The sequence below is a fragment of the Anguilla anguilla genome, chromosome 16, assembly GCF_013347855.1.
Source record: "Anguilla anguilla isolate fAngAng1 chromosome 16, fAngAng1.pri, whole genome shotgun sequence".
In the NCBI taxonomy this organism is placed as follows: domain Eukaryota; kingdom Metazoa; phylum Chordata; class Actinopteri; order Anguilliformes; family Anguillidae; genus Anguilla; species Anguilla anguilla.
The window spans coordinates 34,808,812-34,836,710 of NC_049216.1; the positions used below are offsets into that span (position 1 = coordinate 34,808,812).

At 47.1% G+C, this 27,899-nt stretch overlaps 3 protein-coding genes and 1 long non-coding RNA gene across 6 annotated transcripts in view; 3 read left to right on the forward strand and 1 right to left on the reverse strand.

The window, feature by feature from the left end:
• The window catches only part of LOC118214807, a 31,275-nt gene extending 19,804 nt beyond the window's left edge, over positions 1-11,471 (reverse strand). Inside the window, exon 1 of the long non-coding RNA XR_004762687.1 lies at positions 11,337-11,471. This is a non-coding gene — a long non-coding RNA (uncharacterized LOC118214807). The remainder of the gene's footprint in view (positions 1-11,336) is intronic.
• Positions 104-5,716, forward strand: LOC118214804 (interferon-induced transmembrane protein 5-like). The gene is made up of 2 exons (XM_035395052.1): positions 104-358; positions 5,405-5,716. The coding sequence occupies exons 1-2, from the start codon at positions 152-154 to the stop codon at positions 5,624-5,626; spliced, it is 429 nt and encodes a 142-aa protein (XP_035250943.1). The 5' UTR covers positions 104-151; the 3' UTR covers positions 5,627-5,716.
• Position 11,472: 1 nt separating the features above from the next.
• Positions 11,473-25,885, forward strand: LOC118214802 (uncharacterized oxidoreductase YjmC-like). The gene is made up of 11 exons (XM_035395051.1): positions 11,473-11,663; positions 17,680-17,828; positions 18,348-18,536; positions 18,677-18,738; positions 18,844-18,897; positions 19,374-19,472; positions 21,340-21,475; positions 22,323-22,441; positions 23,077-23,172; positions 24,029-24,139; positions 24,960-25,885. The coding sequence occupies exons 1-11, from the start codon at positions 11,650-11,652 to the stop codon at positions 25,023-25,025; spliced, it is 1,095 nt and encodes a 364-aa protein (XP_035250942.1). The 5' UTR covers positions 11,473-11,649; the 3' UTR covers positions 25,026-25,885.
• A 1,434-nt stretch (positions 25,886-27,319) lies between these two features.
• Positions 27,320-27,899, forward strand: part of kcnq1.1 (potassium voltage-gated channel, KQT-like subfamily, member 1.1) — a 104,539-nt gene continuing 103,959 nt past the window's right edge. For 2 of the 3 annotated variants that reach the window (XM_035394881.1, XM_035394882.1), the window contains exon 1: positions 27,320-27,899. This exon is cut by the window's right edge and continues 182 nt beyond it. In XM_035394881.1, coding sequence (XP_035250772.1) covers positions 27,675-27,899 — 225 coding nt within the window. In that variant the 5' untranslated portion in view covers positions 27,320-27,674. The other variant, XM_035394883.1, reaches the window with a different exon arrangement.

Consider the following 27,899-nt stretch of genomic DNA (forward strand, 5'->3'; position numbering starts at 1 on the left):
CCGTCCCGACCCAGCTGGGCTTTGGGCGTCGCCGCCCTCTCCTCTCCTCCCGGGGTATAAAAGAGGCCCGCGCGGGGAGTGCGGCGCAGAACAGACGGCAGCGAAGCTTCACACAGCAGCGAGCGCACGGAGGAACGCACCGCACGCCAGGATGGACAACGCCACGTACAGCTACCCGACGGACTGCACGCCGCTCACCGGCTGCAAGGCGGCGAGGAAACCCGCCAGCTCCACCGTCGTCAACATGGGCCACGGGGGCGGCAAGGCGCCCCGGGACTACCTGCTCTGGTCCCTCTGCAACACCCTGTACGTCAACTTCTGCTGCCTGGGCTTCATGGCCCTCATCTACTCAGTGAAGGTGAGCGTCGTTCCGTCCGTCTGTCCGTCCGTCCGTCCGTCCGTCTGTCCGTCCGTCTCCCACATTGGCAGGGTCGGCCCAAGGTTTTTGGGGGCCCTAAACAAAAAACGTCTACATGGGGCCCTCTGCTTCGGACGAAAACCACCCCCCAAGCCCCAGCCAGCATGATTTGGCACCAATAGAAATATATTTAGATGAATGAAAAAGCCATTGTCTTAGGGAACACAATTATTTATTTTAAAAATATATATATTTATATATATCTTGGAGGGGGGGGGGGGGGGGCCAAACCAATCACGGGGCCCCTAAACAAACGTTTACTTTGTTCATTGGGTGGGGCCGGCCCTGCACATTGGACAAGAGTGCGGTGTTTTATTTCCTCTAAGGGACAGTCCGCTGCCCATACCCACAGCTCAAATGAGTTCGTGCGGAAGCATGTTCGCAGCACACCTGTGCAGGCTGAAAAAAAATCAAATTTGCGACAATCTTTTAAGTCCACCTTGTTTTTATTTTATTGTTTTTGTTTTTTTTTTAAACTCCTGCAAACTGAGAGTTCACACACACATAATGATGGCACGAGGAAATGCATTTTAGTTCCCCCTTGATTTAGTCTGACTGAGTGGATCTTGCTTGACGGCTGTCCGTATCATTTGAAGGGCTGTTAAAAATGATTCATTAATATTACAGTACTACAAGTATGCATACACCTGTAGCTATATTCACTCCGTTGAAAAGGCCCTATCTACTTAATTCTCCTTATTGACAGAATCGCCTAAATTCTGACTGATCGGACCGTAGAAGATGATGTACGATCGCTGCCGGCATTATGTGGAACGAGCCGCGAGGTCTGCGAGATCTGCGAGGTCTGCGCGAGCCGCGAGTTCTGCGAGGTCTGCGCGAGCCGCAGGAATGCAGAGGCGGGAAGCGAACGCAGAGCGCGCAGTCGCTTGCCGGCTGCAGGAAAGCGCTTCCTCTAGTTACCGCGCTCAAATTAGAAACGGGCACCGCCTGCCCGGCTGGCCTGTGTAAAAATGGAATAATTGCCTGGTTGCGATCACAATGTTCGGAGAAGATTAGAGGCTCCGCATACAGTCGTACACGCCGCCTGAGATTTAGAAGAAAAAAAAAAAAAACATACAGCCTATCATATAATTTACTACGCACATTACTTTTTGACACATTCATTTGAAATGTATTTGTTAAGTGATTGACCTTATATTGATTTATATTAAGTTTTAATTTATTTAGTTTTCAATATTTATGACAAGATCCATGGACAGTTAAAGATCTGAAAAAATTAGATGGAAGTTTTCTTCTCTTTACGAACACTGTTTTCCAAATTTATTTAAATGATTCTGGTGATCTGCACATTAAGTACCTTGCTCAAGGGTACAACGGCAGTGTCCTACCCGGGAATCAAACCTGGGAGCTTTACGTTACAAGACCAGCTCCTTACCCATTATACTACACTGCCGCTCTGCATGATTTTAAATCTGAACAGAACACGTCTGCTTTTCCCTCCAGTTTGGAACGGGCCGATCGTATTTATTGGCGCCAGCTGCCGCCGCCAGCGCTATCCGTCCTGGGGAGAGCGCAGTCAGGCGTGTTCGCGTTCCGAACCGCGTGATGTCATCCGACGCTTCTCATCGCGCCGCGGTGTCGCTAATCGGGCGCGTGCAGACAAAGACGCTTCCCCTGCACGGTCAGATACTGTCAATCATCCCAGCTGCCCGAATTCCCTCCAATCCCTGGACGGGGCCAGAGCCGAATGACACAGTTACTGAAATGATCGTATCCAGGCCAGAGTTTAAGGCGATCCTCACATTCAGAAACAATCTTTTAATTGTTTTTATTTTAAATGTTTCACAAATCCTACTCAGAATTACTGGTCTTTAAATGAAGTGGAAGCTCCACCCTGTTCACTGAGCATGCCGTATTGCCAATCCACATATGGGACGTCCTGACGAACCTGCAGCGTTTGCTGCTCAGTACTGGTGTTGGTCCAGGGTGATCTCTGCACTCACACAGTCATATTCACGTCGCAATGTGTGGATGCTCATATTTAACGATCCACTATTGGTCACTTCCATCCCCGCCAGATAGTACAAGATCAGTGGATTTTCTCAGAACCTGCTTATTCTGAACTGATTCCAGTGAGCAGTGGACTGAGAAGCCTGTGCAGATGGACACAGTTTGTCCGCTGTGGCCAAACAAGGAGATTGAGTCTACTAAGATACCTGTCAGCACATCCATAGACGGCTCGGTCCAGACCTGGCGTAAGGAGTCAGAACCTTGTAGACAGGCATATTCATAGACAGCCCTGTCCAGACCAGGCGTCAGGACCTCGCAGACAGGCTGTCTGGGACAGGACAGTTTACACGCAATTCAAGACCACATTCAATTAAGCCTGCCGACTAATGACAGACAACCCTGTCATAAACTGCACTGATTCCTGCAGCCACCACTGGCCCAGTTACGCCTTCACAAGATCAGTCATTACATTACCTTACATTACAGGCATTTAGCAAACGCTCTTATCCAGAGCGACTTACACAACTTTTACATTGCATCCATTTACACAGCTGGATATATACTGAAGCAATGCAGGTTAAGTACCTTGCTCAAGGTATGGCAGTGTCCTACCCGGGAATCAAACCTGGGAGCTTTACGTTACAAGACCAGCTCCTTACCCGTTATACTACACCGCCGCTCTGCGGTCATTGCTGCCGGTAGCTGGATGAGTTTACACGATCAGCAGACGGGTCTACAGACACAAAGCCTGGTCTCGGCCCCAGACACAAACTGACCGGGCACATCCGAGGAAGTCAGCTCCCTTCCCATTGCCCACGACGTGAGGAAATTAGGCCTGCTGGCAGCCATCCGATTGGCTGAACTTTGCATGATTTTAAATCTGAACAAAACACGTCTGCTTTTCCCTCCAGTCTGGAATGGGCCGATCGTATTTATCGGCGCCAGCCGCCGCCGCCAGCGCTATCCGCTCTGGGGAGAGCACAGTCAGGCGCGTGCTCGCGTTCCGAACCGCGTGATGTCATCCGACGCGTCTCATCGCGCCGCGGTGTCGCTAATCGGGCGCGTGCAGACAAAGACGCTTCCCCTGCAGGGTCAGATACTGTCAATCATCCCAGCTGCCCGAATTCCCTCCAATCCCTGGACCAGGCCAGAGCCCAAACGACACAGTTACTGAAATGATCGTATCCAGGCCAGAGTTTAAGGCGATCCTCACATTCAGAAACAATCTTTTAATTGTTTTTATTTTAAATGTTTCACAAATCCTGCTCAGAATTACTGGTCTTTAAATGAAGTGCAAGCTCCACCCTGTTCACTGAGCATGCCGTATTGCCAATCCACATATGGGACGTCCTGGCGAACCTGCAGCATTTGCTGCTCAGTACTGGTGTTGGTCCAGGGTGATCTCTGCACTCACACAGTCATATTCATGTTGCAATGTGTGGATGCTCATATTTAACGATCCACTATTGGTCACTTCCATCTCCGCCAGATAGTACAAGATCAGTGGATTTGCTCAGAACCTGCTTATTCTGAACTGATTCCAGTGAGCAGTGGACTGAGAAGCCTGTGCAGATGGACACAGTTTGTCCGCTTTGGCCAAACAAGGAGATTGAGTCTACTGAGATACCTGTCAGCACATCCATAGACGGCTCGGTCCAGACCTGGCGTAAGGAGTCAAAACCTTGTAGACAGGCATATTCATAGACAGCCCTGTCCAGACCAGGCGTCAGGACCTCGCAGACAGGCTGTCTGGGACAGGACAGTTTACACGCAATTCAAGACCACATTCAATTAAGCCTGCCGACTAATGACAGACAACCCTGTCATAAACTGCACTGATTCCTGCAGCCACCACTGGCCCAGTTACGCCTTCACAAGATCAGTCATTACATTACCTTACATTACAGGCATTTAGCAAACGCTCTTATCCAGAGCGACTTACACAACTTTTACATTGCATCCATTTATACAGCTGGATATATACTGAAGCAATGCAGGTTCAGTACCTTACTCGACATAGCAAGGTACAGGGGCGACATAGCTCAGGAGGTAAGACCGATTGTCTGGCAGTCGGAGGGTTGCCGGTTCAAACCCCACCCTGGGCATGTCGAAGTGTCCTTGTGTACACCTAACCCCTAACTGCTCTGGCGAATGAGAGGCATCAATTGTAAAGCGCTTTGGATAAAAGCGCTATATAAATGCAGCTGGATGAGTTTACGCGACCAGCAGACGGGTCTACAGACACAAAGCCTGGTCTCGGCCACAGACACAAACTGACCGGGCACATCCGAGGAAGTCAGCTCCCTTCCCATTGCCCACGACGTGAGGAAATTAGACCTGCTGGCAGCCATCCGATTGGCTGAACTTTGCATGATTTTAAATCTGAACAGAACACGTCTGCTTTTCCCTCCAGTTTGGAACGGGCCGATCGTATTTATCGGCGCCAGCCGCCGCCGCCAGCGCTATCCGCTCTGGGGAGAGCGCAGTCAGGCGCGTGCTCGGCCTCCGAACCGCGTGATGTCATCCGACGCGTCTCACCGCGCCGCGGTGTCGCTAATCGGGCGCGTGCAGACAAAGACACTTCCCCTGCAGGGTCAGATACTGTCAATCATCCCAGCTGCCCGAATTCCCTCCAATCCCTGGACGAGGCCAGAGCCACATGACACAGTTACACACCGGGTGTTGATTCAGCTCTTAAAGAGCAGGTACTGGTCCAATAGGCAGGTACTGGTCCAATAGGCAGGTACTGGTCCAATAGGCAGGTACTGGTCCAATAGGGACTAGTCCAAAAATGTACTCTAAACGGAGTCGATTTAACACTGGACATTTTACTGTGTGTGTATGTATCTGTGTGTGTGTGTGTGTGTGTGTGTGTGTGTGTGTGCCAACCCTGCCAGCCACAGACAGCACTGACACGGTTTGGACTCGTCACCGGACCGTACGGCTGGCCCGTAAGTTCTGCCCACGGGACGCTGTGTCTGACGGCCTGCTCCTCTCCCCCCCCCCCACACGCAGGCTCGGGACCAGAAGACCCTGGGGAACCTGAGGGGCGCTCAGGAGTGCTCGGACAAGGCCAAGTGGTACAACATCCTGGCGTCGGGCTGGAACCTGCTGATCCCGCTGCTGGCGCTGGTGCTGCTGGTGCTGCTGCTGGTCCACCTGGGCAGCGCCGAGGGCACCTACGACTTCTTCGGAGAGGACGGCTACCAGAGCTTCATGAAGCTGTTCAGCAGGTAGACCGGACGACCGGACGACCGGACGGACGGACGGAGAGAAACAGGCAGAGCAGTGATTAACCAGCTCACTCCACCTCCCACCCCCCTCCCCCTCCCCCTCCCCCTCCCCAAGGACAACTCATTTTGTGTTTTCCTCTCTTTTTCTTTTTGTCTCTAATTATTAATTATTACTGTTGTAATTTTGTATCATTATTTTAATGAGTATTGTTATATTACTTCTACTTTCTCATGAATATTTTAAGTGTTTTACTGCCAGTGTGAAGGATCTAAAACAATCTAAACAATGTGATGAATAATAAAGCACTCGTATTACAGAAGTAGATTCACTATCGTTATTATTAATTATTAATGTTTTTGTTTTCAGCAATGAGTGTCGTCCAGGTTTCGGCTGCACACGCTCGTCACCTTCACACGTGTGTTTCAGGCACACTCTCATGTGCTCCCAGGACGAGAGCGTGGGGGAGAGGGGAACTGAAAAACCTCGGGGATGACTCTACCCTTTTTTCCTGAGGTTGTCCTCTTTGGACGTCCTCTGTGCTTTTCTCCACCGCTTCTGAAGCAGCTGTTCACAAGGGCGCTCAGCCTAAAAGTAGAATGTGTAATTTTGCACAAGCCAGTCGTGTAAACATCCCCTAAAGTGCAGGGCAGGTCCGTCACAGAGAGAGGCGACTGCAAGCCACAGAGCCCAAGGCCAGGCCTCACAAACTCTCTGAAGACCCATTTTAGGTACAAGACTGCCCCGCCTTGCTGGTTACCGTGGAGATTCAGTTCCCGGCCCAATTGCGGGTACTGGTGTGGGTGGGGTGAATCTTTAGCATGTGTTATTCTGTAACATATGCTTTGGAAATGACAGCAGGTTGCAAAGACTTGGTAGGGGGGGGGGGGTCAGGGTTTGCCTGACTGTCTCTAGACATCCATCTCTCGTAAAAACCTCCAGAAAGCGCTCGAGGAAAGTTTTTTTTTTTTGTTTGATTTGTACTGAAAGATGAGATGCAGATCCTGAGATACAGGGCAAGCGGAGACAGGAACGACAATGTCTGCTTTGTCCTCTCTGCTCAGAAAGATAACGGCTTTCTGAAAAGTATTCAATCAGGCAACAAAGGGTGGGGGTTCACGTGGCCGGTGTTCAGCTGGATAAAGAAAGACTGAACACAGAGAGCGGTGTAGAGAGTGCAGCTGGGTGATACACGGGCACCACACAATAACTAGGATAAATAAACCAAAATTTAAACCACACAACAAAAACAAAGACACTTATGAGCTGAGTCAGAAAAAAGCAACACACAACTGCAGCCCACACAATCACACAATGCCACAGTTTGTCAGTACTGAGTTAGTGCCACGGTTTGTCAGTACTGAGTCAGTCAGTGCCACAGTTTGTCAGTACTGAGTTAGTTCCACAGTCTGTCAGTACTGAGTTAGTCAGTAGGCTTTTTTGTGCCTCTCTTCCTCCAGGCTCCTCCCACATTGGGGCTGATATTTGCATGTTCCCAAATTATAGGCCCTGCTGCCAGTTTTCTCTTTTCTCCCAGAGCTGCAGCAGATGTGCCTGGGGGAAGATTAGAGGCCTGGGTTCGCCCGACTGGTTTGAAATTAAACTGGGAGCAGCTTTTCCTTCCTGGAATCTTTAAAGCAGCGGTCTGCCTCACCAGGGTGGGCTGCTGGCTACAGGCAGTGGTGACACACAGAAAGGGGCGGTTGGGTCACGTGACCAGGCGGGGGTGGGGGGGGGAGGGGGGGGGTGGCATGTGCACCTGCGGAGAGAGTTTCTCCTCTACAGGTGTTGCTAACTGAGCGAGTACTTCAAGCACTGGGTGTTTTTTTCAAAAAGGAGCAAGTTCAAGGTTTTGTTGCTTTAAACGATGCATTCAGGACATTACAACCTCTAACTGAGGGAAGAAAAAAAGCAACAAATATGCTAAAAATAACAACAATAACAACTAAAAACAAGAAGGAAATCAAGACTTGTATGGACTAGCTGATGACACTGCAATATTTCAATTTGTTTCATAAGTCATACAAATGGGTACATCACGTTCATGTTTCACAATGTTTTGACTGTCAGATGTTCAGTACATGAAGTGAAAACTTTTTTCGGTGCGATCCTGAGCCTGCGTATCTGCTTTTGTCCACTGGGAGGCACTGCAGACAATGTAAAAAACCAACATAGAATAGAATTCCAGGAGGGAATTAAGACATGATATTTACAGCATATACTGTGCACTTATGTGCAAAATGGACCCTTCCTCCTTACAGTAATGAAGAAATAAGGAAAGACAAGACAGCCAAAGCTTATCACAAGACCAAAGAAAACAAAGCCATACACTAAAAGATATAAATATACTTCTGATGGACTTATAACACTAAGAATCTGATTATAGGAAAATACCTTTCTTGAGGTTAGCGGTGCGAGACTTGTGTTACACTAAAGATCTGGAAAGCAGCTGGACAGCTAATCGTCCTGAACAGAGCAACACACTGCCACTGAGAGACACAGTGAGTCTCAAAACTGGTTTCACTTCCTGGTCTTTTTCTTTGAGTTTCCCAAGAACGATAACACCACTGAGCAGGTGGTAATCCGCGGAGAGGAAGTGGTCTTTGTGGTGAATGACAGGAAAGGTGTTGTGACATCAAGAGAGGCCCAAATGTTTATACCTGGAGTGTCCGTGATGCTGGGGGCAGCACACCTGAGTCAGCAGGTGGGGGCGCCTCAGATCCATACACTCATATAGGCTCTCGCACCTTCGACAGGTTGAATGTCCAATCTCTAGTTCACCAGCTGGCCTTGTTCTGGGCCCCCAGGAAACTTCAAAGGGCTAGACCAGAGGCCCAGAGATAAGACACAGACAGCAGGCACTGGGGGACGGGGAGGGGGGTGGCAGGGGTAGCCATTAGAGGTGTAAATCTGTGTGTGTGTGTGTGTGTGTGTGTGTGTGTATGCGTGTGGTGGGTGTGTGTGCGTCAACAGGGGTGGTCTGGAAAACGTGCATGCTGGGATAGAATCCAGCACCCCCAGCGACCCTGACCAGGACAAGGGGGTATAGATAATGAATGGATAGTCTCTCCTCATATTAGCTCACGAAAAATTAAATAATAGCCAAAGCTAACCCTAACCCTAAACCTGTATTTAATTTTTGGTTGGCATCTTGGAGTCTTGCATCTAGCTCTGTCATTCTACATTTCATTGTGGGTCTCTCTGGAGTATTATGTTGTTTATTGGTTTTTGAACTTGGCTCTCCCTGGGGAGAGCAACGTGTCTTTGTCTGTAACATTCATTGATTGTTAAGGTAGTTCGACCTTCATCTTTTGATTAGATGTCGAATATTTGTTGTATGTTAATGCAGTTCTTAATCTGGCTGTGAGTTGTACATTTTGATAAATGAAGATCCAACACATTGCTTTGCCTATTAATGAATATGGTGATTTAACTGAAAAATTATATCTCTGATAATAATTTTAAAAAGAAATTCAATCTATTTTACATGTTGGATAAGTGAGCTGTTTTTACTGTTGATGTCTCATGTGCTCTGCATTCAGAGTGAAGAACATCAAACAAGGCCGTTAGCTGTTAAACTTGCTGGATTTAGAAACGGTCATTTTAAACCGATCCTCACTTCCCTGACATTACCGTGTTCTTTATCTTCCCATAATTATCCAGCATGCCACATTCCAGTTTATCCAGTCTATCCACATTCATATATTTTTTCCCTCAACTTCTCCTCCACATTTGTTATATGACCCTCAATTATTTTACACGCATGAAACGCTTTTAGTTTCTCTCAGTCCAGGAAGTTATGTCTGAGGACCACGGCTCTGGCTCTTTCCAGGATTCCTATTTTGAGGTGACCTGTCCCAGTGGGGCCACACGCTCACTCTCTGCCCTGACCCCCTATACCTCCCCCCCCCCCCCACGGTGGGCCCGTAGTCTGGCATTCCGAGAACGTGGACGGGTGAAGAGGTTACCCCACTGCAAATACACGGAGGGGCGGTGGGACGGCCCGGGACAGGAAGGGCAGATTTAGGACCAGCATTGGCCATAAAGCTCTGGTGTCCACGGTTACGGTCGCCCTGTTGACCGTCCCACCGGCGGCACAGTCTGCGGTGTTTATGGCGCCCACAGCGCGGGGCGGTGGGATTTTGGGTGAAAGTCCACCGCGAAGGAACAGAGGTGCGATGTTGTGGTTTAGCGCAGATCAGTCGATTGTTTTAAATCTTTACGCAAGTAAAATACGCTGCCAGTGGTGCGTCTGCTTTTGCTGGAAGGTGTCCATAACTTTTTCAGTGATTCGCAATTCAGAAGAAATGAGACAACACTTATAACCTTTGCTAACCTTTCAAACAAAAAATTAATGAATTATTCCATCAGTTCAACTGTCACCCTCTTGGTAGCACATAGGCTACTGCAGCACAACTTACAGACTGACGTTACATAATTTTTTATTTTAATTTTAGTTTAAAAGGGGGTAAATTACACTGATAGCCAAGCCTTAATTTACAGGCGAGCCCTTCACAAAAGAGAATGATGATAAAAAAAGTTCATAAGTAAAACACAAATAATAATAATAATAATAATAATGTCATGGTTCTGTGGTTTGTCTGCGTTTCCCTTTTTGGGCCGCCAGATGGTGGCACTTCAGTTTTTAGTTCTGTTCATTTACCCTGTTTAGTTGTATTATTGTTTTCAATTATTCAATTTTTTTTTTTTGGTGTTTCCTCCTGAGAGTAGCTCCCTGTGTGTTTCTGCCCACGTTCCGTTTTTTCATGCTCTTGGATTCTTGGATTTTATTTGTTTCCTGTGTTTTCTTTGTGTTTTTTGAGAGTTGCCCTGCGAGGCCTTTTGTTCCCTGCCTTAGTTCTGTTTTGTAAAGTAAAGTCCTTGTTTCTATTTTCCGTTTGGAGTTTTGTGTTTTCCCCCTCACTCTGCATTTGGGTCCTAACCCCCCAGTACCGTGACAAATAATAATAATAAACATTTTATTTTACAAACTAATATACAATAATAAAAGATCAATATTAAAAAAAAAAAAAACAGAAACAATCATAGAATAAAAGTACATTGCTTCCTGTCTGAAATTCAGTGTCCTCACTGACTGTATTTTACGTATGTTAAGGAAGTTATACAGCTAAGCAACAAGTGACTCTTCAGAAGTGTATCCAAGAGAGTCACAAACATACAGGCAAATTCACGAGAGACCGGCTTATGCATTAAATATGGGAACTGAATGCGCGGACGGTATGGTCTGGAGTTCAAAATCGATATTTTAGACATCACTGACATCACAATGTTGGATTGCTAATGAATGGCTATCAGGTAATCGGTTAAATACACACAAACTACTCAAGTCCAGAGCACTAAACCATTATTAATATATAACAGCACAGACCAATTCACAGGAGGGAAGATGAAATACATCAGGGAGAAGTCTATACTAGTGTAATATTTGACTGAGGTTGCTCTTTAGACGCAGAGTATCCGTCGCTGGCTCACAGTAATGATAGCTAATATAAGGCAGACAAAGGTGACAGGTCTTGAATTAGCGTCTTTTACACAGAGATAAAGTTCTCGTTAATTGCTTACACTTCATTCATTGACTTTAACGAACACTAATCTTGTGGTGATTGCAGGGACACTTGACGCACACACGTATCCGTCAACCTCGTATTTAATTGTTAGATATTTCAGTTTTTAAAATGTTTATATTTTGACTAACCTTTCTCTCCACGTTGTGTTGTTAAGCTGACCCCCTTAGTGGTCAAAGGTAGCGAAGATGACCCATTTCAAACATTGCTGCAACAAAACAAAGTTTACCCAAATACTGCAAACTCGTGACCCCTCCCTTCCGGAAAAATACCGATGGTGTGCGCTTCAGTGTGCGCCGCGCGCTCGCTTATAAGCGGCGTGCAAACCTGTCGGACTTGACATCACTGGGTGTTTCCACGCACGAGAACATCGGCTGGCTCAAGCGCTTACTCAGATTCTCTTTACCTGAGCCTCTGCAACGCCGCCGCAAGTCCCACGCCAGTATGAACATGAGCAGGTATGGATTTACCCCGAGACGACGGTGATGTTTTGGTGTCCTTCATGTTAATCAAAGCAGTCCTCATAATTTTAGCGGGGATACTGCTGGAAAAGTCCCGTTTATTACCTTTATACACAATACACCAGATGATCTTACTGTTGGCTACTATGTTTAAAAGTTAACGTACTCCGTGTTTTTTTTTTTTTGTTTTTTTTTTTGACAAATGGTGTATCTTACGTTCCACACATGGCTGTAGGTAACTTCACATTTTGATTGTCAATTCGCATATGGAATGTTACCTGAGGTCACAGATCTGGATGTACGGCATTCTCGTGTTTTTGTATGTTGAGAACAGATTTGCATCTTTGTATAAAACATGCAACATAGCGTTTGGATGGAGTTTAGGTCAAAGGTGTTTCTTGCCGTTGTCGTTCCGTGTTTTGCACATGTAAGAGCTTTCTATGTATGCTACCCCCAGAGATCACCTTGCGAAAGTGTGTTTGCAGCTACCGAGAAACAACGGCATCAACCGTACGCCAACTCAGTTGTCAGAATCCAAATACTACGGATGAACGTTGCAATTGTATTTCTTATTTGCGGTACGGTAGTAGGCTAAACATAATTTAAGTGGACGATTGCTTGAAATTAATAAATGTCGACAGGATTTGGATTGAATTGAGATGGTGACATAGATGAAGCATGGAAAAAGAGGTTCCGTGGGAGTTATGAGTACTGAAATTAGCCGGCTTGCCCCGCAGATCAAAGGTCAGCTATTTCTTCATGGGAAATATACAGGTGAGACAGGAATGCAGTAAAGTGACTCTGTAACCGTTACTCTGTCCTGGCCTGTCTGAGATTGGGGCTCGGGCCACATTTTCCTTTTTAAAAAGTGGCAGTTTTCTTCTCCCAGCAAAAACCGAAAAGGAATGTGTCTTTTCCTGCTTTATCCCGAAATGTGCCTCCTTGGGCCCCATGGCGGGTGGGTGTGCTGGTTAGGGGGCGGGGTAGGGGGCGGGGCCGGGGCCAGGGGTGGGGGGCTCAGAGTCCTGGGCTGTAACTCTAGTCAGAGCCCCGTGTGGTTCAGGATAAGCTAAGAGGGGAGGCCAGCATCCTTTTATACAGGCCTTACTAAAGCATCATATTTCTGCAGCTCAAAATTTTTTTCGCTTTGTTTTAGTTTTTCCATTTTATTCTCCAGGCGTGTGCGCGCGTGTCTGTCTTTGTGTGTTTGCGTATGTCTGTGTGCCTGTGTGCGTGTGTTTATGCATCTGGTTGTCTTTGTGCGTGTGTGTGCATGTGTGTATGTGCGCATGTGTGTGTTTCTCAAATCCCTGAACGCCCTGTTCCCTTCCATTCCTAGTGTTCCTCTAGGTATTAAATACCTGCCTTGGCTTGTGAGATCACCTGTGTAGAGGCTCACACTTACTGGAGGCTACGGGCTCACACGCAACCGCTTTGTCTCCTTATGACGTCATTGCATCCGAACTGGTTCCCTGTCCTGTCTGCAGCTTCTGTGGTTCTGTAACCTGGTAACCGCTCATTACCCAGGATCCCTAGCAAAAACCCCTGGGCCTGGGCCAGTATTCAGTCAACAAGGGCTGACGCTTGATCAGTTTTGCCTATTAAGCTCATAGTGGATTAGATTCACCACACAGACGGGGGGTGGGGCGGGCAGGCGGGGGCGGGGGGGTGGGGGTGGGCGTTGCATTCGTTGTCTTGGCGCTCAACGAATGCGACACGCGGCACCAACCGTGTCAAAACGGGGGTGTGGCGCAGTTTGTGGGGTTTGATCCCCCTACCACAGTCAGGCTGGGGTTTGATCCCCCTACCACAGTCAGGCTGGGGTTTGATCCCCCTACCACAGTCAGGCTGGGGTTATTTTTTTTTTTTTTAAACAAAAGAAGAAGAAAATACAATTGACTGCTTGCGGGAGGAGGGTTCTCAGTGCAGGGAATACTCTGTGGAGCTGTGTGCATCCGTTCCCTCTGCCTGAGGCCCTGTGCTTTAGCAGGTAACGTCCTGGGAGAGATGTGAAGTCCGCTGAGTGACAGAGTCACGTTGTGTTGGGAGGTGTGCCTGTTGGAACAGCTCCCTGTGAGCTCCTTGTGCGTTCCCTCTGTGTGCTGAGGCAGTGTTGCAACACCTCTGGGGTGGGCGGAGGTGTCGGTTTACCGGGACGGGTTCCCGAAATATTAGGACCGCCTCCTCCTCCTGCAGTGCATGATGGGACTGGGAGAATGCTGCCCATCGTGATTTAATTTGGGGTCCCACAAACCCCTGCCCCGTAGAGCCGCAGAGTCTGCTGGCTTTTCTCTGTACGCATCTGTTAATGATTCCCTGTGTGAGATCACAGATGTGTGATTTAGAATGTTCTGAACTGAACATTCTAATTATGATGTAACAATCAGTACTGGTAGCGGAGTTCTAGAACTTTGGGGAAAAAACATTCCAATAAACCAGCTCTCCAGTGGTTTGAAGCAGTTAATGAGCCTGGCCTGCTTCTTTGGGTCTGAAATGTATCCTCCCGTTGAGCTGAAAGTAAATGCCAGTCTAACTGGTGACTCTGACCAGGGTGTAGGAACAGTTTTCCAGCTGGGCTTGAGCCTGGAATATCCCACTGTCTCAGTCTGTCCACAGCTTTCCAACCTGGGTCTCAGATGTCTGTGTCTGAGTGTGGTTTTTATCCAGAACTGCCTTTCCCATACATTTTTTTTTTTTAACCTGTGATGTAATACAGGAAGCTCTTGCATAACGCCATCATTCGAGAATTCCTGGTTGCACTGTAAAAATCTGAAAACCTACACAGGAATCCATTGGGAATAAACGTCCACGCAATGGTCGGACCAGGTTGTTTAAAGTGAAGCATGCTGTAGCTCCGGTTTGTTGTTGTGGATGGTAATGGCTTTGGAATGAGTTCCAGAGATGGCCCTCCCCCTCTCTGCCCCCCCCCCCCCCCCCACACGCCCACCACTGCTTACATTCCTGTCTTCTCCCAGGCCCCCCGGTTCAAAGGTGAATATCACTTGAGAACAGAAGGCTGTCCGTGAACTGATCGAGCCTGTCGAGCGCCTCGTGTCTGGAAGTCATCGGAAGGTTGAGGAGAGATCCCTGACGCTCCCCCCCCTCCCCCCCCCCCCCCCCACGTGCTGTAATTCCGCTCCTGGAGAGGCCCCGCCCACCGTGTTCAAACGGGGGCGGGGGGAAGGCGCGCAGTCCTCCCCTTTAATTAGCCTTTGGCTGGCGGAACCACATGCGGAGCTGGCCACGTTGCCGTCAGGACATTTTGTTCTGCGGTTTCCTCTGGCTGGTCTGTTTGCAGAATTGATCTGTTTGCTCATCAGTTTTTGTTTTGTTTAGTTTTTTTTTTGTTTGGGGGGGGGGGTGCAGTCAGTACGGTGCATGCTGAACTCACAACGCCAAAAACAGTACGAACATTGCTTGGTGCCTGATTCAGAAATATGCAGTTCAAGAGTAGAAAACCAGCACTCAGTACGTATAGTAAAATCATATTTGAGAATGCTGGGTTTTCTATTTCTGGAGTGTCCATAATTTGCCCCATAATCAATTTCAGTAATTGATTGCCAGTCACGCATTTAACTGCAGTTCTCAAAAAAAAAACAAAAAAACATCACAACCAATGACATCACAACCACTGACACCTTTTAAACTCCGCCTCTCTTCCTCTTGACGCACTGCGGTGATGTTTTTCGACAAACACGTCGGTTTTGCTAAACTTTACTGCCTCTCTGGTTGTTTCACAATACAGATCAAAGGTCTGAGTTAGCCCTAGGGTGGCGCGGCGCTGTGCCGGGGGGGGGGAAGGAAACCAGATGACCTCCTGCGGGTCACATGGCCTGAGCCAGTCGCCGTTTTAAACGGTCAAACGAAGCGCGTCTGCGCGACATCGAATTTACACGGGAAAATATTTACGGAACGCTGGGGCTCGTGATGCAGCGTCGGGGCGCTTGTGACCGTCTCCGCGCGCGAAGAGGGGGGCGGCAGTGTAGCACAATGGGCAAGGAGCTGGGCTCGTAACCTAAAGGTCACAGGTTCGATTCCCGGGTGGGGCACAACTGCCGTTGTACATTTGAGCAACGTGCTCAAACTGCATTGCTTCGGTATACATCCAGCTGCACAAATGAATGGCATGTAAATGCTGTGTAAATAGTTGTGTAAGTGGCTAAATGCCTGTGTGTGTGTGTGTGTGCCCCGTGCGTGCGTGTGTGTGTGTGTGTGTGCCCCGTGCGTGCATGCGTGTGTGTGTGCCCCGTGCACGCGTGCGTGTGTGTGTGTGCGTGTGTGCCCCGCCCATGCGTGTGTGTGTGTGTGCGCGCGTGTGTGTGTGTGCCCCGTGCGTGCGTGCGTGCGTGCGTGCGTGTGTGCGTGCGCGCACGTGTGTGTGTGCCCCGTGCGTGCGTGCGTGCGTGCGTGTGTGCGTGTGTGTGTGTGTGTGCGCATGCGCGTGTGTGTGTGCGCGCGTGTGCGCGCGTGTGTGCCCTGTAATTGACGCTGAGCGGGGGTATTTATAGAGCCCTAATTGCCCCGGGGTACTCCTACGCCGTGGGCCGTGCCAGCGCTGGCACTGAGGTGGGCGTGCACGGGTTTGCCCTGGCACCCGCTGCAGAACAGCACGTTCTGCATCCGTCACCGACCCGTCCCACACGAGAGGGGCTTGGAACCACGGCCCGTTTTGGCACGTTTTCTAAAACACCAGTTTAAAAAAAAAAAAAAGATTAAAATTCAGGTCCGGTATGCTTGTTTAATCATCGTAGTAGTAGTAATATTAATAATAATCAATACAGAGATTAGAACTTATTCAGAGCTCTGCTGCAAGACTTCAAACAATAACCAGGAAAAGAGCACATTGCTCCTGTTTTAGCTGCCCTGCATTGGTCACCAGTTTATTTTAGAAATGATTATAAGTTCCTTTTACTCGTATACACAAAACCCTTAATGGTATAGCACTTTCTTATATCTCTAACACCCAAACTTTTTATCACCGAGTAAGAGCTCTCAGGTCCTCTGATGCAGCTCTTTTAAATGTACTCTGTGTACTGCACAGAAAAACTGGAGGAGCAGCTTTTACCCACAATGGCCCAAAATTGTGGAACACCCAAGGACATCAGAGAAGCGGCTGTGTGGGAACTTTTAAAAGCAAACCTACCTTTCAGTTTTTAATAATCTTTCTTTTTCTTATTTTATCATTGTTTTATTAGTATTTTTTATGTTTTCTGTTTTTACTTGTGCTTATTTTGTTCTCTTTTTTTCCTTATTTTATATCCTTTTATTTTGTTTGATTATTTTCTTTCTTTTCACTGCACTTTGAGCTGCATCTTTGTTTGAAACGTGCTATACAAACAATTTTATTGTTGTTGTTATTATTATTATTATTATTACTATTAATAATAGTAATGAAGATAATGAGTCAGAACATCATAGCATACAAACTAAAAGCTCATTTATAAAAGTGGGTGTTAAAAGAAGACCCAGAGCTGGCAGGAATGATCCTATGAGGGAGACTGCTGGGTTTGAAGGTACTTGCTTGCTGAGTTCTGATTTGCTGGGACCAAGTTTTATTGCCTTGTTCCAGCCTATTTAAGAAAAGACTTCTTATCCAATTCCTTCACTCTGAGACAGAGTGTCCTTGGCACCACGCTTTTAAAGTTTATTCACTTTCCAGAGTGACTGTTTCTTTCTCAGGGACTGCTGTTCAGCGTTTGTCTACCTGTCTTACGACCGAGCACCTGTCTCTCCCACATCCAAGCAGTGCTTTTTTCCGCCCGGTTGTTTTGAATTGCTCGGGCCGTTGTCAGGGTTCTAAATGGGCGTGGTTAAAGGGTGAGTGGCAGCAGCAGGTCTGCGATGCCGCGGACTGCTCCGGATCCTCCTGGCGCTGGCCGGGTAACGTTCAGGAAGTGTGCGGCAGGGCGACAGAGTTGAGTATCTGCGTTGGATGGATTATCTGTGGTCTCGGATCTCCAGTGGCCGGGGAGCGTGCGGTTCACGGTCTCCTCCCCTTTCCCTCCCCGTCCAGGTGTCTGATTACACAACGGGAGGTGCAGAGCTTCATCGAGGGGTGCATGGTTGCCGTGGGAACCAAGCCGGGCCACGCCAAAAGCCTGGCTGAGGTGCTGGTGGAGGGAGATCACCGAGGGCACTACAGTCACGGGCTGAACAGGATGGGTCTGTATCTCGCAGAGCGCATGTTCTGTCTGTGATCCCATGTGTCTGCATCCTGTCTGTAAGTGCAGGTGTCTGTGAGCGCAGGTGTCCCCCCATGTCTGTGAGTAGAGGTGTCTGTGACCCCGTCTGTATCCTGTCTGGGGGGCATATACAGTGATGTCACAGCACTTTGCTTTGTGGCCACGTGATGTCACAGAGTTTTGCTTTGAGGCGACGTGTACTGTGATGTCACGGAGCTTTGCTTTGAGGCGACGTGTACAGTGATGTCACGGAGCTTCGCTTTGTGGCCACGTGTACTGTGATGTCACAGAGCTTCGCTTTGTGGCCACGTGTACTGTGATGTCACAGAGCTTCGCATTGTGGCCACATGTACTGTGATGTCACAGAGCTTTGCTTTGAGGCGACGTGTACTGTGATGTCACAGAGCTTCGCTTTGTGGCCACGTGTACTGTGATGTCACAGAGCTTCGCTTTGTGGCCAGTGGATGTGACGTGCTGGGTCACGTGTCCCCCTGCGCAGACATGTACGTGAAGGACATCCAGACGGGAATCTGCGAGAAGGACGGCGAGCCCACCATCGTCAAGGAGTCTGTCGCCACGGCGCTGGTCAACGGCAACAACCTGCTGGGGCCGGTGGTGGGAAACTTCTGCATGGACCTGGCCATCAGGAAGGCCCGGGAGGTCGGCATCGGCTGGGTGGTCGCACATGGCAAGTTTCCTTTTTAACCCTCTTCGCTCGCGTGCGGCCTCTCAGCGGCCGAACGAAGTACACGGCGAGAAACGGAACCGTTCTCTGTTTCGTCTTTTAAAAAAACATTTTTTGTTTCCTTCCCTATTTTTTTGGTTTAGGCTCCAACCACTTCGGCATCGCGGGCTATTACTCCATGCAGGCGCTGAAGGAGAACATGATCGTGAGTGTCCGCGTCACCCGCAGCCTTGACTCTGTCTCCCCCTAGTGGCGGCCGTTGGCGCTGCAGCATGCTGGTTAATGCTGAGTTTCCCTTCCTCTCTTCCAGGGTATGAGCTACACCAACACGTCCCCGCTGGTGATGCCGACTCGAGCCAAGGAGGTCGGTAAAGGTCGTCCACGGCACTATTAGCTATTGGGTTGAATTTAGTTATCAAATGTAGTTTTTCTATTATATGTAGTTTTCCCCCTCCCTTGCGGTATATGAAGTCACTCTTAGGCTCTTAGACTTTAAATATTAATATGATTTTTGTGGCAAAAAAAACAATGATTTATAAAGACAAGCTATTATTTTGTAATTCATTCTGAGTGATTATTGCCTGTAATTGTGTGTGTGTGTGTGAGGACGTGGACATGGAAGTGCATGTATGTCATTATAATATGCAAAATTATATTTTAATTCTCAACTGCTATTTATTAAGTATAAAAGTTTGGGGGAAAAAATAAAACTGTAAATGTGGTTTTCTCTGTCAAGCAGTAGGGGCGGGGTCTGATGGTGCAGGAAGTGTGGTGCAGTTTTCGCGTTGAGTGCTGCCGTTCGAGCTGAATCCCGGTCTCCTGACCGCGTTCTTTTCGCAGTGCACTCTGGGTACCAATCCGATCAGCGTGGCGGCGCCGGCGAAGGACGGGGACAGCTTTGTGCTGGACATGGCGACGTCAGCCGTGGCGCTGGGGAAGGTAGGGCGGGCCCCGCTGCACCCGTACACCCCCCAGAGAGCGCCCGACTCCGGGCCGAATCTGGCCCCACTCCGGGCTGGATCTGGGCCCACTCCGGGCCGGATCTGGGCCCACTCCGGGCCGGATCTGGGCCCTCTCCGGCCCAAAGTCAGCACTGCCTGGTCGGATCTGATTCTTAACTGCTGTGCGCAACTTTTTTTTTTTTTTTTTTGCTAGTCTGGTACAGGAAGAATCATGAATAGTTCATGAGTGTCTTTGACTGGCCTGTTCTAAGACTGTTGTCTGCATCTGTGTCCCAGTTTATTCTCTTGTGAATGTGGGTGCCAAATAATGTAAAAGAGTCCATTAATCTTGGCGGTTGATCATCGATGTTAATAGATAAATGTGGGGCAGTGTTACTGTAGAAGTCCATAATGATCGCTTTAGTCTTAATTTTATTTTTAAAATATAGTTTTAAGTGGGTCATTTGAGCAGCACCATGGGCCCAGTCTGCTGAGTTCCTTGCAGCAGTCATCTTTGTTTTTATTGGTAATTAGACCAGCTGCTGTGTCTTCTGCGTGACAGTCTCAGTCTCATTAGGAAGTGAGATTATTTGTTTGTGGTGAGGCTGCAGATTTTTGGGCTGAGCATGCAGCCCTGGGGTGTTCCCATGGTTACCGCGATTGTCCATGAGGTCATGTGGTTTCCCTTGACCCGTTCAAGGTGGTTTGTGGGGACGTGGTACATTCATTCATGCAGAACATTGTTGATGCACATTGTCTTTACCATCGCATATTAAACAAAAACTTTATATCAGTTTTGCGTACATCAACTCCAGCTGGAATTATTGAAATGTGTTCCTGTGGTAGAGAGAATGGCCAACATTTGACCATGATTATGTTCGATTAAGTCAGGAAAGTATTGCCTTTTAATGATAGTGGTCTTGTTATACCATTGTTGGTTTATTAATGAGCAAACTCTGCCACCTTTCTTGTTGTGCGAGAGTGCAGTGAACCCGTCCCCTCTGGGCTGGGTCCGACATTTTTACAGCTGAACTGGGCATCGCTCGATCTGGGCAGGTTTCAGACCGGCAAAACGCTGAATAGTCTCATTTGGTTTGGTTCCTGCTGAGGAGCTCGTCCATTTTGTTCTTCAGAGAGCGTAGATTGGAGGGGGGAAATGAGTGAATGGAGGAGATCTAAAATGGCGACCGCAAAGGCTGGAGGGCCACGCCCTTTGCGTTTACCTCTGTGCTTGTGCCCCGGGGGGCTCAGGAGAAACGCGGCTGTTGACAACTGAGCTTGCCAATAATTCCTCTGGCATTGTAGCAAAATCCAAGAAATTGGAGTGCTCTTGTGGTTTAGTAACTCCAGACAACCATATTGAAGAAAGCAGGATGAAATACAAAAAGAAATACAAAAATGTGACAGAGTTGACACAGGTGCCATCTTGGATGGCATTACATTACATTACATTTAGCAAGCACTCTTATCCAGAGCGACTTGCACAAGATTCTACATAGCATTTACATTGCATCCATTTATACAGGTGTAAATATGCTGAAGTAATGCAGGTTAAGTGCCTTGCTCAAGTAACTTTTGGGTTACAAGACTAACTCCTTACCCATTATACTACACTGCCTTTATGTTATGGGGTTCATGAATCAAAATATGTCCAGTCAAAATATGTTACCCTTCAAATCAAGTGAGCTGCTTATGACGCAAGGTGACTCCACACAGTTTGAGATTCATGAAGTAAACCTCTCTCTGAATATTAAGAGTGCCCTGTCCCGAACACCCGGACACTGACACATGATCCCATTCGCCCCCTGCTGGCCGCCTATGTTACTGCGCAGAACCCAGAGCGCTGTTCCTCTGCCTGCCTGCAGGTGGAGCTCCATCACCGGCGTGGGGACGGCATCCCTGAGGGATGGGGGTGCGACTCGCAGGGAAAGCTGAGCACGGACCCGGGAAAGGTGCTCAACGGCGGGGGCCTGGTGCCCATCGGGGGCTGCGAGGAGACTGGTGCGTTCTGCACATATTATTATTATTATTATATTTATTTATTATTATTATTATTATTATTATTAGATTTGTTGTTATTATTTTAGTTGATATTTTTGTTGTTGTTTATTATTATTATTATTATTATTATTATTATTATTATTATTATTATTATTATTGTATTTGTTGTTGTTGTTGTTGTTTTTGTTGTAGTAGTATTATAATGAGTGCATGAACGAATAATGTGTGTGCCCTGTGATGGACTGGTGGCCTGTCCAGGGTGTATTGCTGCCTCTCACCAAATGCATGCTGGGATAGGCTTCAGCACCCACTGCGACCCTGCCCAGGCTAAGCGGGTATAGATAATAAATGGATGGATCGATGGATTATTATTAGTAGTATAATAATAATAATAATATACTATTATTATTATTATTATTATTATTATGATGATTGTTATTAACAGTGGCATGTGCCTGCTCTTTGCAGGTGGATATAAAGGGTATGGGCTCGGGCTGATGGTTAGGGTTATTATGTTATGATGATATTATTATTATTATGATTAATATTCCTGTGATTATGATTATTAACAGTGGCGTTTGCCTGCTCTTTGCAGGTGGATATAAAGGGTATGGGCTCGGGCTGATGGTTAGGGTTATGATGATATTATTATTATTATGATTAATATTCCTGTGATTATGATTATTAACAGTGGCGTTTGCCTGCTCTTTGCAGGTGGATATAAAGGCTACGGGCTCGGGCTGATGGTTAGGGTTATTATGTTATGATGATATTATTATTATTATTATTATGATTAATATTCCTGTGATTATGATTATTAAGAGTGGCGTTTGCCTGCTCTATGCAGGTGGATATAAAGGCTACGGGCTCGGGCTGATGGTGGAGGTGTTCTGTGGCATTCTGGCCGGGGCCCAGTACAGCCGGCACGTCCGCACCTGGAAAGTCACCGACAAAGTGGCTGATCTGGTCAGTGCCCGCACCCCCTCCCCCTTCCCCGCACCCCTCCCCGTTCCATACACCCTCCCACACACCCCACCCCCCGGCTTCACGTAACAGCCTAGCGCTATATGGCGTCTACCACTGCATCACCAGTTACAGGCAACTTGCTGATTTTATTTATTGATTTATAAATGTATTTAGGGGGAGGGCTTTTCTTAATGTATTCCTTAAAAAAAGACTCCAGTGTGTAGAGGTCACATAAGGTTGATGTGACAGTGCTGCTCTCTAGTGGCCATTGTTATATACTGCATTAAACATCCGCACGGACTGTACTGCCATTGACAATAACATTACCTTTGGCCTACTAATTCCTGGTCTGTTTACAGAATATTCTGTGCAAACCTAAAAATAGGCAAATTATGAACAATATTTCTAAATAATAAAAAGTTTCTCGAGTTCTCCTGGGAAAAATAAAGTCATTTATTTTATTCTGTTCCAAAAGTCATATCAGTTTGGATACTGCATTTAAAATTTGTTGTAATGACACCATAAAGTTTGTGCTGTTGAGATTTGCCTTGAGTTTAACTGTGAATTAATCATTCATTCATTCATTCATTTGTTCATTCAGTCATTCATTCATTCCGCATTCATTCACTCTCTAGGGTCAGTGTTTTGTGGCAATAAACCCAGAAAACTTTGCTGCAGGATTCAATGACCGGATGTCCGACCTCCTGACTTTACACAGAAACCTAGAGCCTGTGAGTATAGCGACTGTCTGCTGTGTAGCCCCTCATACCTGGCTTCTGATTGGCTGTGAAATCTCCACCTGCTTGTGTGACAGGAGACCTGGGCAGTGTGACCTTTAACCTCTGTGTGTTATTTGCCTTACAAGGCCTTATCCCCTTTGTCCACTTCTGCTGTGGATCATGGTTGCCAGGCTTTGAAAATTCCTAACTCTCTGTGCCATTCTCTGTATGATTTAGAAGCAAAAATCATTCTGGTGTGCAGCTAAAATAAGGCGATGCCCCCAACACCATTCAACCACCATTCTGTGGTTACAGCAAAGCACAAAAAATAAAATAAATCTGTATTGGTGAAGAGCTAAAATCAAAAAAGCCAAAAAAAGGGTTTAACTGGATGCTCAAAGCTAGTCACTGGGGAAACAAAAGTATTTCTTTGTCCACTAGAACCCATCTTGCACCTCTAGTTGACGATGCCAGTTTTTATTTCCATACCATGATTTTAGGACCGAAGGATAAAATGGCAGCTACTTTTCAATCAGTCTAGTTTAAAAAGGCCACATCTGGCAACACTGCTTTGAACACAATCACATCTGGTCTTTCACCGAATTGCACTGAAATTGCACCAATCAGAGTAGGCTCTTTCCCGCTCACGCTCATGATAATCCCGTAATTGGATTGCTTAAGGTGGAACGGTTGATACGCTAGCTAGCGTTGATCATTTTGAAAAAGCTAACACACCCGGGTGCCCTTAAGACAAACATCCACGCTGTCTGTAAAGCCCACTGTAATCTCTTTGTGAATGACGGTATTGGAAAGCAGCGTGGGGTCAGTGCTATGTAAGACGCAAAGTGAAATCTGTCCCTCTTTCAAGGCGGAGCTGGATACCCCTGTTCTTTCCCCCGGAGACCCCGAGCGGTCCAACATTGAGAAGTGCGCCAAACTGGGCGGGATCCCGTACCACATCAACGTGGTCAACCACATGGTGGGTACCCTCACGCAGGCAGCGTCTGTGATCTGATCACCTGATCACTCTCGTCCGCGACGCCCTGCCCTAAACTGCGTGATTAACCTCTCCAGTCGATCGTTTACCTTTCCTCTCCATGCTTCTTTGGTCTCAATCAGTGGCTGATATTTAAGGGAAATTACTTTGTTGCCTTGAGCTCTGGAAAGGCGCTATATAAATAAAATGTTGCAAAATGACATATTTGTCCTACTGAATTGCTTCAGATTTTTAGTCAAAATGTAATATTATACAAAGGGGAAACTGAGAAAACACAAAACACATTTAAAAAATAATTTCATTCATTTAATGGACAGAAATGGTCAAACTCCCATATCACCCATGTGAACATGTAAATAATTTACTCCGGTTCCCTTAGTCTAACATTACATTTTGTCTAAAGTTCTGAAACCATTCAGTGTGACGCGTATACAATAAGAGAGGAAATCAGGAAGTGGAAAGTTTTTTTTGTTTTTTTTTTGTTATGGCACAGTACATTTGGAACAATTAGTCTGTTGAACATGAACTCTGCTGAGGATAGCGTGCTGCGTGGGGTTTGCTTTGCTTCCGTTGCCAAACTGACGCAGCGCAGCATAAATATCGCATGCGGCCCTGCCCCTAACCCGCTGTGTCGCTGTACCCGCTCTGTCTTGCGACCGGACGTTCGACGAAACGCAAAATGTCACGTTTCGATGTTTTGGCGCCCGTCAACATTCGCTTCAGCCGAGATTGGTGACCCCCGACCTGTGCATTTCCTCTAATATGTGAAATGTGCTCCCCCCCACCCCCCTTTCTCTTTCAGAATGGTGTTGCCAAAAAGATTGGTGTCACCCCCCTGTTGCCCACCAACGTCCCAGTTCCGGAGTAGAGTGCCATCTCCCATGAAGCGGAAGCAGTGCATCATGGGACTTTTAGCCCTGTTTTTAATGCATGGCGACTTGGCGGCTGTGTCTGCACGTCATGAACATGCATGTGTTCAGTCTGCATTCAGCCCTAACATTCCTAACTTAGTCTGTGGGGGGCTGGGGGGGGGGGGGGGCGGGTACTACTTCTGCATTCAGTTTAAAGTCCATGTTAAGGACGTATGCTGATTAAATCCTGGTCATCGTCTTTTCATGGTTCAGCTCGCTATCTGAAGTTTTAAAAAAAATATATATATATTATTTTAGTTTGAGTGTATGTTTTGGCCCAGTCATCTTTTGTGTAAGATGAAGGATGTTTTAGACACTTGCTAAGGTTTCTGCAGACCTGCCTGCTTTACAGTGGTGGGTATTATGGCATCTGTGGGTTTGTGCAGGAATATACAGTAACCCCAGAGTAGCTTGGACAACAACCCTATCCCTCCAGAGGATCTTTCTGTGTATATTACCTCCTTCTTATTCTAAAAAAAAATCATGTCTTATTTTCTGTCTGAACTGTTTCCTAAGGCCATGCAACCTGTGCTCCAGGATGTTTTGGCACAACTTTCTTTAACAGTAGTGAGGAAGAGTTTGTGCTTCTTGAGAGCCAAGGGAGAAAAAAGTACCAGCCCGATATATTTAAATAAAAAGATTTAAAGTTTTTAATTGTGAATAAAAGCTATATATAATTAATATGTTCATATGCGTAGCCTCTGGAAAGATAAAATCACTGTACGAGCTGCTTTGGAGCCATTTTAAAAATGCATTTCTTGCTTTATACCGCAATTATCATTCATATTTTTGAAAATAAACATAAACTGACCAATCATTTGGTGTGCTTTCTTTTGAGTACCGGCTATAGGTTTACGTGTTCCAAATATGAATGTGTTCCCCCATGAGGTTGCATTGTGTGCTCTTGCATCCACAGGTATTGTGTAGAAAAATTACCCCCCTCCCCCCCCTCCCAAAAAAAAAAAAAAAGATGAAAACGGCAATTGTGCCCAGGAAGTTACAGCGCGCGCAGCAGAAGCATTGCTGCTGAATTGCACGCAGTTCTTCAGTGCGCTTATTTGGAAGCCGGTGATTAATTTCATTTGTTAACAGAGTTCGGGGGAAACCTGGAACAATAGAATTAGATGCGTATCTCTCACAACAACCATTAGCCGGCGGGCGCCTGGTATTGTCTAAGCAAAAAAAAAAAAAAAAAAAACACCTTCATATCGCTGACAGGAGAGGCAGGTGTTTAAAGGCGCCAAAAGAAAAAAAAAACTAAACCGCAAAAAGGAAGTGCAGTAAACGCACTAGTAGGCATGAAGAGAAATGCACAGGAGAGTAGACTGGGTGCGGGGTCCTAATTTCAGGGGACCCCAGTCGCCCTCCCACCCCTTAAACCGAAAACCTGCAGGTACAAAATGACTCTGCGTCTGAGTGTGCCCACCCCCAGTTCAGTATGACGCGTCTTGAGGTTACATGAAAGCTGCAAAGCATTTCTTAGGATTCATATGATGTCCTTTGAGATCCATTAAAGGTGCTGCGTAAATGTAATTAAACTGTCGCCAGGATAAGACCTGTAAACGCAGAGGAACTGTTTTCAGGCAGGGAGGAAACCGCAGAATAAGTGCTTATTCGGGCAGGAATCGGGTAATCTGCGCTGGCATCTCCGACACCAGTATCGCAATATCAACCTGACAACAGTACCTGTCACCACTCCGACGCCACATGACTGGAATTAATACTCTTTTCTTGGTTATTCTGGCCCTCTCCGTACGTTCAAGGATGAACCAGCAAGAATTCAAGGTCACCTTTAGTGAGAAACCGCGCGCCAATGTAACTGAAACTGACCTGCGACCAGAAGACGACCCAGGGTCTCGTGAGCGCGCAATTTCATAGGCCCACTAAGCTGTATAGTGACTACAGGATACAGTGGCTTTAGCAGTTTGCGCGAAGAAATACCCAGGCCTATGATTAATTAAGTCTAATAATTATCTGTTTATCATGAGCAGTCCTTGATTTCGCAAAAAATGCCGAGAGTGTACACAAAACCACAAACGCTGCATATGTTTTGAAAATAAATAATTTACTCTGTACATTCACAGAAAACTAGTCGCTGTAAATTAAACGCGTCTCGCTCGAGCCTATTTATTTACCTCGTGCCGGGCTAACTGTAATTGCAGTTGCGCAGATGGCACTGCCTACCGCCCTTGTTCTCAAATAAAACGTCACTCAACTGGGGGTTGTTTCCGAGAAGCCTTGCAATGTTGCCACTGTAGGTAGGGGACATGCAGCAGGTTTTTTGTAACCGTTACTCGGTTGTAACCGTTATTTTTTATCCAATGTTTCCTGTAAAGGTCCCAATTTGATGTGGACAGTGGCATTGCATTTTACAGCACTTAGAAAAAAAACATCTGTATTTTGTTGAAAGGTCTTGGTCTGCTTAACGGTTATAGCCTTTAATGTACAGGCTAGCCAAGGCTATTAATTCTTTTAGAAATAGCGAATTCGTCTCTTTGTGCATGTTTGGTTATAGATAGTGCGGTGTATACACTGAGTGCGCCTTGGAACTTTCTCTCTCTCTACCCTCCCTTCCGGAATAAACTGTTGCCCTGCCTGCCAGCGGGATGTCCTCTTCGGCTCCGAACAAGTCGAATCTCTGGAGTATGCGGGAGTCCTCGGTCAACGCAACACTTGGCAGCAAAGAGTCCGGTTTGGAGATGACCGTGACTGCGCCCAACGCGCAACACGAGCCGCTTAACTCTGGAAAGCCCGTCAGCGATGGCAACGGCGGCAGAGCGCCGTCGCTGCGGAACCGAGCTCCGCTGGACGCCAACAGCCGCTTCGAGGTG

Excerpts from the sequence above, each read along its gene's own strand:
- LOC118214804 (XM_035395052.1), top strand. The coding sequence starts at position 152 with ATGGACAACGCCACGTACAGCTACCCGACGGACTGCACGCCGCTCACC. Across the intron at positions 359-5,404 it reads CCCTCATCTACTCAGTGAAG|GCTCGGGACCAGAAGACCCT; the intron begins GTGAGCGTCGTT and ends CCCCACACGCAG.
- LOC118214802 (XM_035395051.1), top strand. Across the intron at positions 22,442-23,076 it reads CCGACAAAGTGGCTGATCTG|GGTCAGTGTTTTGTGGCAAT; the intron begins GTCAGTGCCCGC and ends TTCACTCTCTAG. Across the intron at positions 24,140-24,959 it reads TCAACGTGGTCAACCACATG|AATGGTGTTGCCAAAAAGAT; the intron begins GTGGGTACCCTC and ends TTTCTCTTTCAG.